Source organism: Salvia hispanica, chromosome 4 (genome assembly GCF_023119035.1).
Source record: "Salvia hispanica cultivar TCC Black 2014 chromosome 4, UniMelb_Shisp_WGS_1.0, whole genome shotgun sequence".
NCBI classification, from domain to species: domain Eukaryota; kingdom Viridiplantae; phylum Streptophyta; class Magnoliopsida; order Lamiales; family Lamiaceae; genus Salvia; species Salvia hispanica.
The window spans coordinates 11,854,658-11,866,863 of record NC_062968.1 but is presented as its reverse complement, the minus strand read 5'-3'; the positions used below and the strand labels follow the sequence as shown (position 1 = coordinate 11,866,863).

The 12,206-nt window shown below is 35.0% G+C and overlaps 1 protein-coding gene across 2 annotated transcripts; it reads left to right on the top strand.

The window, feature by feature from the left end:
• The first annotated feature begins 6,760 nt into the window (after nt 1-6,760).
• LOC125220109 (transcription factor MYB56-like) lies at nt 6,761-11,292 on the top strand. 2 transcript variants are annotated; one of them, XM_048122245.1, is made up of 5 exons: nt 6,761-7,081; nt 7,519-7,748; nt 8,649-8,805; nt 10,223-10,431; nt 10,530-11,292. In XM_048122245.1, exons 4-5 carry the CDS (start codon nt 10,272-10,274, stop codon nt 11,084-11,086), a joined length of 717 nt encoding a protein of 238 aa, XP_047978202.1. In that variant the 5' UTR covers nt 6,761-7,081; nt 7,519-7,748; nt 8,649-8,805; nt 10,223-10,271; the 3' UTR covers nt 11,087-11,292. The 2 variants fall into 2 exon arrangements, with proteins under 2 accessions (XP_047978202.1, XP_047978201.1); XM_048122244.1 differs by having other exon boundaries at nt 8,649-10,087.
• The last annotated feature ends 914 nt before the right edge of the window (nt 11,293-12,206 follow it).

The window sequence follows — 12,206 nt, the reverse complement described above, 5'->3', positions numbered from 1 at the left end:
AAGAAGACGGCGATGGACAACAGGAGGATGATGACAACCAACCCGGACCTACTGAAGAAGAACCAACGGACCCACCTGCACAGAACCCTGCCCCAAGAAGGAGCAGGAGGAACATCTGATCGAACCACCCCCAACTGACCAGTTAGTTTTCTTTTTATTTTTTTTTAAGTTTTTTCTTTTGTTTATGTTTTCGTACTTTTTTTTAAAAATAGGTAGATTTATGTGTTTTAATTGTATGCAAACCCCATTCATAACACTTAGCCTATTTAATAGTCTAAGTGTGAGAAGTAAAGGGTTTGCTACTTTTTGTGCATATGGTTATTATGTTTTTCTTTGTGTTTTGTCGTGGGCATGTTACCTCACACTTAGCCTACTGCGTAGTCTAAGTGTGAGGAGTTTATATGTTTATATTTCATGTTTGTAAATATTTTGCTCTGTTTTGTTTATAAATCTAGTTATATATCTGAAACTCTCCCACTTAGCCTATTGCATAGTCTAAGTGTGAGAAGTTTTTAGATATAATATGTGTTTGTTATAAGTGTGCGTCTGTCATACTAGCTATTCTCAATTAGTTTAAAGTTTACTTGTTTTCGTCGTCAGTTACTTGCAAACACTCATCGTTGTTGCTCTTTTGAAGTACTTTGTTATTTTCCAACATTTGCATTATGAAGTTTCTATTTCGCATGTCACTTTGGTTCGAGTTTGCTTCATTCTGCCTAGGAAAGTTAGATTTAGTTATTGCTTTCAATTTCTAAGTGTTTTCTTATCGGGAGTTGTTGATTCAAAGTTGTAGCCATGTTTAGTCAAGTTTTCGTGCATGAGTTTCTTTTCTGCGCCGTGATTACCACCTTGCATGTCAGTCAGTAGAAGTAAAGTTGCAGTTTCACCGTTTAATTTAAGTTTGAGCATTTAAATCGATGGATCTTGAGTTCGAATTTGTGAATCTGAAGTTCAGTCATGGTATTTGTGTTTATCCGAATTCTGTTAATACTTGGTGAAGAAGAAAACGTCAAAATCAACTTTAGTTTGAACCACTTTACTTTTAAGTTACTTTTGCTTTTGTTCCCCACTTTTCAGATGTACTATCCAGACCTGTCAGAGAGCCCCAGCCAACAGATATACCTTGTAGTCTAAATTTCCTCTTTTAGTAACTGTCTACTTTCCATATGTCTCTGATACACCTTGTCCCCTATTTTCACGAACACTCCCACATGTCTGTTATTTTCCCGCCTACTAGTCAGTAGAGTACCACCTTTATTTCTGTCTAGGTAAAATCTCAACCCAAGCATGGTAGCTAACCAAAACACCCAGGAAAGTCACCACAGTTATCAAAACGTGTCCATCCTCGTGGGATTCGACCACTTACCTCCATTATACTAGCCAGTAGAAGTGGGTTGAGGAAACTTGTTTGAAGCCAGGTCCCGGTTATCGTACCAACGACTCAGCTGGGTCGGGAATCTCTTCCTGATCAGTTGGATACACTCCAAAATTACATACGATAAACCACAAAACACCCGAAAGAGTGGAAAGGAAACCAGACACTTTCAGTAAGCGTACATCGCAAATTATGTAAGTTCCACTGTGACCGGTAAAATTTAGGATGGTTTTTGTGTGTTCCCGCAGCTGATTTGGTTGTATTCATTTCAATTTAGGGTTTATGTGTACTGGTAAAATGTAGGATGTTTTTTGTGTGTTCCTGTAGCTGATTTTGGTTGTGTTCATTTCAATTTAGGGTTTATGTGTGTTAGGCTGTGTCGTTCTAATTTTTAGGCATTTTGCTGATTTTTTTGTTTTAATTTTCAATTCAGATCATTGTTGCAATGTCTTCTTCTAGTTCTCAATCTTATGGGTCAAGTTTCAATTAGAATTGGCCTCGTCCAGAGATTGTGAACTGTAATCATGATCTTGAGGCTGAGCTAGTGACATCTAGGACGGCTGCTAATCCTGGTCGACGGTACTATCGTTGTCCAATATGGAAGGAAGATGATTGCAGATTCTTTCGTTGGTTTGATGCGGGTCTATCGCCAAGCCAAGACACTTACTTCCAAAGAATCAAGGTCGAATGAGACAAGTTTGAAGAACAACTCCGATGCAAGAATATTGTGGAAGGTTTTCTTGAGGATAAATTGCGCATGAAAAGTGAGGAATGTGACGAGCTGAGGTTAAAATTGAGCATGAAGACTGAAGAATGTGTAGATCTTAAGTTAGAAATTGTTAAAACCACCAAAATGTCCTGAAATATGAAGATTGTAATTTTGTTGTTATGCGTTGTAATTATTTTCCTAATGTAATGGAATGGTAACACTTTTCTTCTTGAAGAGGGTTTTTTAGTACTAAGAGTTTTGAACACATTTGGTACTAAGTTCTAAGGACACTTTTTTATTGAACACGAAATGAAGTACAAAACAAAACAAACGTTTTGTTGAATAACACCCGACGTCCAAAACCTTTTGTTGAATAACACCCGAGGTACAAATCGCTCGCGTCATGAAAGTAGATGGCGCAGCGCATGCAGGCCGCCAATGTCAGACGGTGAGCTGAAACGACCAAAATGCCCTTTTAGGGCTTAAGGGCAATATAGACTGAAAAAACACGATTTGTGATTATGTAAAAGGGTAGGGTTATGTGGAGGGTTTTTTTTTCCTAGGGGTCTGCAGTGTAACTATTGGAAACGTTAGAGACTTTTTATATAGTTCACTCTAACTTTTAATCGAATACCAGCAATTTTCATTGTTTGTTTATTTCATCAATTAATTAATTAGTTCAATCATTGTTGGATATTTAAATAAATAAGAAAATAATTATAAAATACTCACTAAGTAAAGAAATACGCTTTATTTTTGCACTCAGTCATGGAAAAATGATATTACCTCTGTCCCACAATAGGAGTCACATTTAGTGTGAGCACGAATTTTAAAAGATATAAAAAAAAGTTAGTTGAATAAGTTAGTAGATTATGAGTCTCACTTATATATATATTAATTTTATAATAAAATGTGAGTGAAATAAGTTGATCCAATGTAAGACCTACTTATTATTTACGATAAGTGAAATGTGACTCTTACTTTGAGACGAGCCGAAATGACAAATGTGACTCTTATTGTAGGACGGAGGTAGTATAAAATATTTGAGAGATTTCGGAAAAAGGGGTTCAATTCGCTGACCTTTCGAAATTTGACATTCAATTCGCAGACCTTTTGAAATATTGGATCGAGGTAGACGAATTTTTCAGAATAATGGATTTTTATTTTTTTTATTTTCTTTCTCTTCTTTATTTTTATTATTCATCTCCCAACATTTTTAAATGACTAAATTATCCCCACAAAATTGAACCCAAATTTTGACAAAACAAACGAGATAATTCGATTTAAATTTCCTTTACTTTGCTGTTGCAATAGATCCACCAGAAAATGAAGTAAACTATATTCAATTGTTCAAGCTAATTTTATTCACAAAATGAATTATATATGTTGCCGTAGAACGATTGCACATTTGAAATTGGAATTGTACTCTGGTAGCCATGGTATTGTTTCTGGGGCAAGATTGATGATTTTGCAACGTACTTGCATATAAAGAATTGCCATGGGAAGATCATACAAGTAATTGCATCTACAAAAAGTTTCTATACTTTGGGAACAACACTTGCAGAACCACTGCAACAGCAAAATCAAGGGAAATTTCACTCCTTCCCTGGAGAATGATATCGTCTGTTTTTAAGAATTTGGTTTCAATTTTGAGGGGATAATTTGATCAATTGATAAATGTTTGGGGATGGATAATAAGAGAAAAAAGATGAAAAAACAAAAATTCTTCTAAAAAATTCGCATGCCTCGATCCCAAATTTCGAAAGGTAAGCGAATTTAATCTCAAATTTCGAAAGGTCAGTGAAATTAACCCATTTTTCTGAAATCTCTCTAGAGTGTAAAGTATTAAAAAGATAATAATGTAGAAAAAAGAGATTTAAGTGTTAACATGGAAATAAAATCAAATAAAGAAGGGCCATCAAATCGCCTAATCTAAAGGATCAAATCAGCTAGTAAATAGAGATTTTTTTTGTAGTGACATGGTCAATATTAGGACTATGTTTTGCATTAAAATCAACTCTTGTTTTGATCAAAATGCTTCTGCAATATTCATATACGTACATATATCTTATCGAATCCCATTTTGTAACAAATGTGTCATTCTCGAAATAGCCTTGTGCCACAAGACTAGGGTAACCTGAAAACACGATACATTGTTGGAGAAAGGTCTTAGGAACGGAAGTCAGGATGGATGCAGACAAAAATATGGCAGAAACCACAAAGGAGAAGATGAAGTTTGTTGGATCTTTTATTAACTGCTGACTGAAAGTGTATATGTGATGCCACTGCTGAGGAGGGTCTTGATACATTCTATGCAAGGCAGGCGCGTGCAACCTGGAAATGGTAATCCACTATCAAGCATTGCATGCGTAGACTTCGATAAGGATACCGTTGATGTGGAATGGAAGGTAGCTTCTGCCGAGACCATTTTATGCTGCAACAGAAGGATGGACGGACGGGGCTGAAGCGGCGGAATATGGGCAGAAGGGGCGTTGTCTCAAGTACAGAAATCAGCAGAAGGCTGGCTGGATGGAACAAAAGGGTTGCACGTCTGTTATATTGGTGGGGGTTGTTGGTTGGCGTGCAGAGTATTTTCAGCACGCAGAATAAGTGTGTTGTGAACGATGGTTAAATTACCAAAACGTTTCAAGAGCTCGTGAACACACTTGTCCAACGATAAAGAGGGGCAACTCTGAATGGGAGATTGCTTCTATGGCGAGCATGCCAACGTCAACACGGTTGGTTGGTAGGTTCTTTGTCATGAGAAAGTATTGGTCGGCCCGCGCAAGCCAACTGAGAGCATCGGATCCATCAAACTTTGGAAACGTCATCAACGGTGACCCACGACAAGCTCAAAACTCCAACATGAAATCTTCAAACTATGAATTCAAAGCCTCAAGTTGATTCGTCCTCTTTTGGAACGACGACTTCATCTCCGATATAGCCTTCTCCAATCCAACAATCCGCGCAAGTGTGACATCTGTCCGAGAATCGACCATCATTCACCGCTTCAAATTAATACGCAGTGGATGACAAACCATCAAATGAGTTTGATAATATGGATGTATAAGAAACACACTAAACCATGAAAATTAATTCTAAAATTTGAAAATAAATATGAAATTAAAATTGATACAGAGAAGAAGGGGACGAACCCTAACCAAGAAAGGAACAGTAACCTATCCTCATGGCACTTGCCAAAATAAACTAGTTGATCTATTGGATACCTCTTCAATTGTTTGAGAAGTACTCTATCTGTCCTAAAAGATACTCCTAATCATACTTATAATTAACACATATTTTAATATGCAATTAGTAAAGTAAGTGAAACATGAGAAATAATGAAAGAGAGATGGAAAAAGTAGGGGAAGGAGTTTTAGTCAATTGTAAAGTTTATATTATAAATGATGTGTATGATTATTATTTGCTGTAAATTTTTATATTTTTGGAAGTAACAGAAAATGATAAAACTAGTCTATTTTTTTAAGGAGAGATAGAGTATTATAGTGACATAGAAGACTCCTAATCATACTTGAAAAATAAAACAAAATCTACTAATCTAAATCAAAGTAAGAGAGAAGGAATTTATGTAGTTTATGCAATTTTGTTTTGTGTGTTAGGTCCCTTCCTTGAGTAGTACTCTCTCCGTCCACAAAAAATAGAGCACATTCATTTATGGAAAGTTTTCAACAAATAATAACCCTACACATCATTCTACTAACACTGCTTGTCACTTACTTTTTCTCATTCTCTCTTACTTTTTCACTTCTCTTACTTTACCAATTCTACATTAAAACTCGTGTCATACACAAATTGCTCTATTTTTTGTGGGTGGAGGGAGTATATGATTTTATGTAGTTTTATTTTGTATGTTGAGTGAAGAGAATAAAGTAGAGAGGAAGAATAAAGTTGTACACTCTCCGTCCCACTTTAGGAGTCTCAGTTTTATAGAAAATGATAATAAATAATTAAAGTAAAGAAATGATAAAGTAAGAGAGAAAATAATGTTGAGAAGACTCTTTATTACATTATTTTCTTTCTTACTTTATCATTTCTCTACTTTAACTATTTATTACCATGTCCACAAAAAATAGGGCACATTTACCACTTTTGGCCGTCCACAAAAAATTGAGCACATTCATTTATGAAAAGTTTTCAACAAAATAGTAACCCTACACACATCATTTTATTTACCACTTTTGACATTAGATTTAAAACTTCTCTCTTAGACTAATTCTACATTCAAACCAGTGCTATACATCAATTGTCTTATTTTTTATGGACGGTGGGAATATCATTTTTATAAAATTTCCTTCTTCTCTTTTACTTTACCAATTCTACATTTAAATCCGTGCTATACATCAATTGCCTTATTTTTTATGGATGGAGGGAATATCATTTTTATAAAATAGGTGCAGAAAAGTGAGTGAGACTCCTATCCTAAAGTAAAACGAATAGTGTAATAAAAGAGTTTTTAATTTAACTGATGAATGGTGAGGAAAACTAAAAAAAAGAGTAAATAATTCATCTTTATCTGGAATACTAAATCTAAGTACCAAATCTAACTACTGTTCACCCATAAATTTTACACTTTTTTATTAAAATTTTGAAATATATATTTAAAGTATAAATAGTTGAAAATTTAAATTCATACTCGCACAAAATGTAGCCCTCTCTCCGTCGCCACCGTCTCTCCGGCATCTCTCAGCTATCGACTCCACCTTCCCCTACTATATTATATTCCATCTTCTTCCATTTCTATCCCTCTGCTTTATCATACATTCAACTTTGATTTCAAAGTTTGGAGCTCTTAACACCCAAATTCATTTTCGATTAACCGTCTAATCGATTCAGTAATCTGTTTAATTGGGCTAATCTTATCCGCCGATTGTTTTCAGCACTTGCATTTCTGATCGTCCTTGGTTATGAGGTCGGGCAATCTTTGGATCCAGATGGTGATTTTGTTGTCACTGCATTTGATGCTAATTATTGTCCGGGTCTGTATTGCTCATTTTTTTTTCTTATATGTTTGCATTTCTTGTGTTTTGAATTGTCCATATTTGTATACAACTTGGACACAACTTCTGATTTGGATGAACTGACTTAAAATGAAAAGAAGTGAGTAATAGGAGTACTATTACTTTTATATTTGAAGTTACTTGAGTGATGAGTCTATTCCATTTTGGTGTTGTTCCGTGTTACTTAGCCATTCAACACCATATGTAGTATCACATGTATTAGTAAACTTGTAAATGCACTCTTTATTGCATTTTTTTCTCATTTCTCATTTCTCATTTGCTAAGAGGTGGATAACTGTTACCCTTTATTCCACTTGCCTCCAAATGTAGTTCTCTCTTACAGTCACATTTACCTCTATGTCTAAATGATCTTAATCTGATGAAAAGGAACCTTACCAGCAATTTTGTATTTTTAGTCAGGAGCGGTGATGTTTCTGATTGAAGGAAGCCTTGGCAATACATTTCACACAGCCACAAGAGATTACAGATTAACCCTTGAGTGTTTGTTAAGTTCACCATACAATTTACAAGTACATTGGCAAGAAAGGGAAAGAACCAAAATGTCCATTTGATTACAACTTTTAAGATTGCACATTTGGCCAATATCCTTTGAAAGATGCCCAGCAACACTCAGCGAAGCAGCAGCGTATACTTCCTTAACCCCTCAGTATATTTTTCTTGGCCTGTGTATAGTATGGTTTAATATTTGAAGTTACATCCAAAAGCAAGTTCCCTCCAAAAGCTTCCACAAACCATGCTCTGTTCCAAACTGTCAATTAAAAATAGTATGGCTTGTGCATTATACTATGCCTTTCAAGTTCAATGTTGGTTTGTTATACCCATGACTATTGACCTTGGCAATCAAATTCTTGATTCTCACATGTGGGGTAGCTTACCTAATTTATAATTATGTGTAAAACCATTCTGAAATGCTGGTTTATGAAGTAATGAGGGAATCTATTCTTTGAATTTAATATTTTTGGCAGTGGGACAACAAAGTGTCACATGTTTGACTACATGCAGCTATAAGATGTTGAAACTTTTAAAATTCTAGTTGGATGTGGCTTGGCAAGTGATCAAGGCATGTTAAATATTAACTGCTAGGGCCTCTATGTTCTAGCAAAGTGGAAAGACAAGTTTAATAGCCAAATGTGTATACAGAATGTATGCATAATTGGATAGAGAATTTTTCAAGTTTAAGATTTCAATTCTTGTATATGCCTCCCTATCCCTTTGTAATACTTAATTTTGTAGGTATACTGACTTCTCTTTAATGTGTGAATATAAACATTTGCAAACCAGGTTGTTAACTGTATCTCTCTGATGACACCCCAGGATTGACAAAATAGAAATATAGATATGTATCTTATTCCTCTTTCTGTGTGATCTGCAAAAATGTATTGATAAGAATGAAATTGACAGGAAAATAAGGGAGTGGCATATACTTCACAAATGAGTGACATGCATCAAGTTTTAGTCCTGACCATTTGCTTATTTGCAGAAGTTCTTTTATTAATGAATTTCAATACGGAAAATGATGTTACAGGTCAAGTATCAAAAGGAATAGCTAAGGTACTTGCGGAGCAATTGATACATTTTCAATCAAATAAGTTCCTTCCAAGAACATGTCGTCTGCAACCTCCAAGTGGTTGAAAGGATGCACAGGGTTGCAGATATTGTTTGCTAATGGGAACACCTGTAAGGTACTGGAAAGTTGGTAGATAAGTTACACCTAATATAAAAAATTAAAAATAAAAATAGAAGTAAAGAAAGAAAAAGTTAAGAAGTTTCAGCTTTAAACTCCAGTTTATGACCATAGCTTGCATCAAATTTCTTCATATGGTTATTTGTTTATGGAGTTTGTTGCTAGTGTATTATCAGGAAACTTAGTAGTAGGATGTTTAGGAACTTGCTCTCAATTTAGTCAATTTAAATGGTAAAGGCATTGAATGATTTAATGCATCACATTGTTTGAGGATTTCTCTTAGAAGATGGTGGCAGTTCTCATTTTACTTTAAATGTCTTGCAACCTAAATTTTCTTCATGCTCGTGTCTATAGATCCATGAGAAGGCTGTAAGGTACTGAAAAGAAAATAAAAAGAAGTTTCAAGCTTTAAAGTCTAGTTTATGACCGTAGCTTGTATCAAAATTCTTCATATAGTTATTTATTTATGGAGTTTGTTGCTAGTGTATTCTCAGAAAACACAACAGTAGAATGTTTAGGCACTTCTCACAAATTATTCAATCTTAAGGCAATGAATGATGTAATATATCACATTGTTTCAGGATTTCTCTTAGAAGATGGTTGCATTTTTCATTTTACTTAAATTTCGTGCAATAATGGATGGCCTAAAATTTCTTCATGCTCCTGTCTATCATTCTGTGAGGAGGCTGTGATAAATGTTGCCTCTTTTTAAAAGTAGGCAGTTTGCATTTACTTGCCAGATTGTGCAGTATTAACTCTCCTGGGTTGTTTAATATATTGTTGCGAAACGGACAAGCAATCCAAGTCTGACCATTTTTTAGCTCTGATTTTTGCTTTTTTTTTTGTTGGTGCAGCAATAAATAACATTTTGAAACTGATATGCACCAACAAGGAGGTTTGCGTGAACAGTGTTTTTAAAAATCTCACAGCTAATGTTCCTTTTATTTCATTGTGTTCAGTTATACCGTGAGATAATAGAATCGAGGGTGCTTCAATGTGTTTATGGTTCACATAGATTTATTCCTTTTAGCGATTTTTGAAATAAATAAAGCTATACAGTATTAAAGTAGCATTAAAGTTTGCAACCAATGCATTTCTTCGCATTATATATCGGAGATGATTCCTTTGGCGCGTCTAGAGATAACATTAGTGAGCGCAAGTACAGAAAGTCAGAAAGTCATTAATTGTCTTGACGCACAGAGTTGAGTCATTTACGATGATAGAATACTCGAGCGTCAGTTACAAGCGTTGACAATGAGACCTGATTCAATGAATAGTAGGTATGTTGTTTAATCTTTATGTAATTCGTCGAAAGTGACAAAATCAGTTTCAGAACTTTACTTCTCTCCAGCTATGAATCGATGCATTTCTCTTACCTTTTTCCCCTATAAATTATGATATGAACTTCACTTCAGACGCCACAGACATAACTAATCATCTTTTAAGAGGCTCTATTTTTCTGCAATGGCAACCTTGAGAACCAGTGGCGGAGCAAGCTTGAGCAAAAAGACTTGCAGAAGATGGCACTGGACACAGGAGGAAGACGACCTCTTAACTTCCCTTGTCCAGATGCATGGACCAGGGAAGTGGGATCAAATTGCAACTCATATCCCAGGGAGGTCAGGTATTATTTCCCTTGTGTGTGAGACTATCAAAGACATTTCTGTATTATGCATGTCAGTCACTTTCAGTTTTCTAATGGTAAATCTGGTTTCTTCATAGGGAAGAGCTGTAGGATACGGTGGCTCAACCAGTTACACCCAGGGGTTGATAAGAAACCGTTCAGCATAGAAGAGAAACAAAGGCTGCTTGTGCTTCACAGAAAATTGGGCAACAAGTGGGCTGTCATCGTCCATTACTTCCCTGGTCGAACAGATAACCAAGTGAAGAACCAGTACCATATACTGGCAGGGACTCGGAAATCTGCTCCTTTCCCTTCCAGAAATGATCCCCATGTCCCTCTGGACAATGAATCTAGAGGTTTGTTTCAAAACCAGTGCATTTCAATGGTTGATTCTGATTTTTCTGATGTCACCAGTCAAGGAACAAACTATCATGGATCGGCTCCCATGGTGAATGTGATGCCTGGCTTGATTAGCAGCTCCTCGTCTGTGTATGGCATGGGTGGATATTTTACCCAGGTTGGGGCGGCCATCCCGAGCGGCCTTGGTCCTCTCCCAAGCTATGGCAATTCCATGACCTCTGATGCAAATTCTGCAGGTGTTGGAGGTTATGAATTCATGGACTTTTTCAGGGTTGGACTTGGGAGTTCAGATTAAAGTGTGGTTGCGTTTGTTGTTTGTTATCTTGTTATGCTTTTCTCACCTTGCTCTCTTATTTCATCTATCCTGGAGCTGATTTTTATCATATGTATGAGTTTGGAGACTCTATTGTTTGGTGATTTTCATTTAGTGGAGACAAGGATTTTTCATGGCAGTTAGTTTGATTTTTTTTATATCCAACTGATAACATTATATTATTGGATCAAAAACTCAAACAAATAATAGAATGCAATTTGGATCGTTATATGTGTGTAATTTGTGATTACCATTAAATTTCTTTTATTTATATCTCCTAGAGCTGTTAAAAATTTTAGCCCAATTCTAGATCATTGGATGAAAGAATGTTGTCTTGCTCAAAATATTGTCAAACCTAAAAAAATGAAAAATAAAGTAGCCTATTCGAAATTTCGAACTGAATAGTTTGATTCTTGATATCCAACTTATAACATTATATTATTGGATCAAAAACACAAACAAATAATACAATGCAATTTGGATTGTTAAATGTGTAATAATTTGTGATTGCCATTAAATTTCTCTTATTTATATCTGCTAGAGCTGTTAAAAATTTCAGCCCAATTCTAGTTCATTCGGTGTCTTGCTCAAAATATTGTCAAACCTTAATATCATAGTTAAGCTAGGGCCTACCATCATTTTTAGAAATGTAAAGAAAGGTTAATAAGTCAATCTCTCTTAGTATAGGTCACGGTTTTTCCAAACTTTAAGTTATACGTATTGCATAATCAACTCATGTGGTTTTTATATTTTAGTTAATTATTTTTATATATTACTGGTTGCTTCTACAGTTTAATTAAATGCATAACTTTATTGTTTTACTTACATATTGCATAATCAATCCCCATAAATATAATCATATATTTTTTATTTTAAAATAAAAGTGACCCATTTTTTATAGTTATATACTACAAAATAAATGCAACATTAAAGATATTAGTCAATTTATATATTTATATTAATATATAATTTGAATTTTTTTATTAGTTATTAACACATGTAAAGAGTCGGATATTTTGGTACCCGATACGTCGGATATGGATACCCGATGAGGGTATTGGGGTACCCAAAAATATATCGGGTCGGGTTTGGGATAGACATT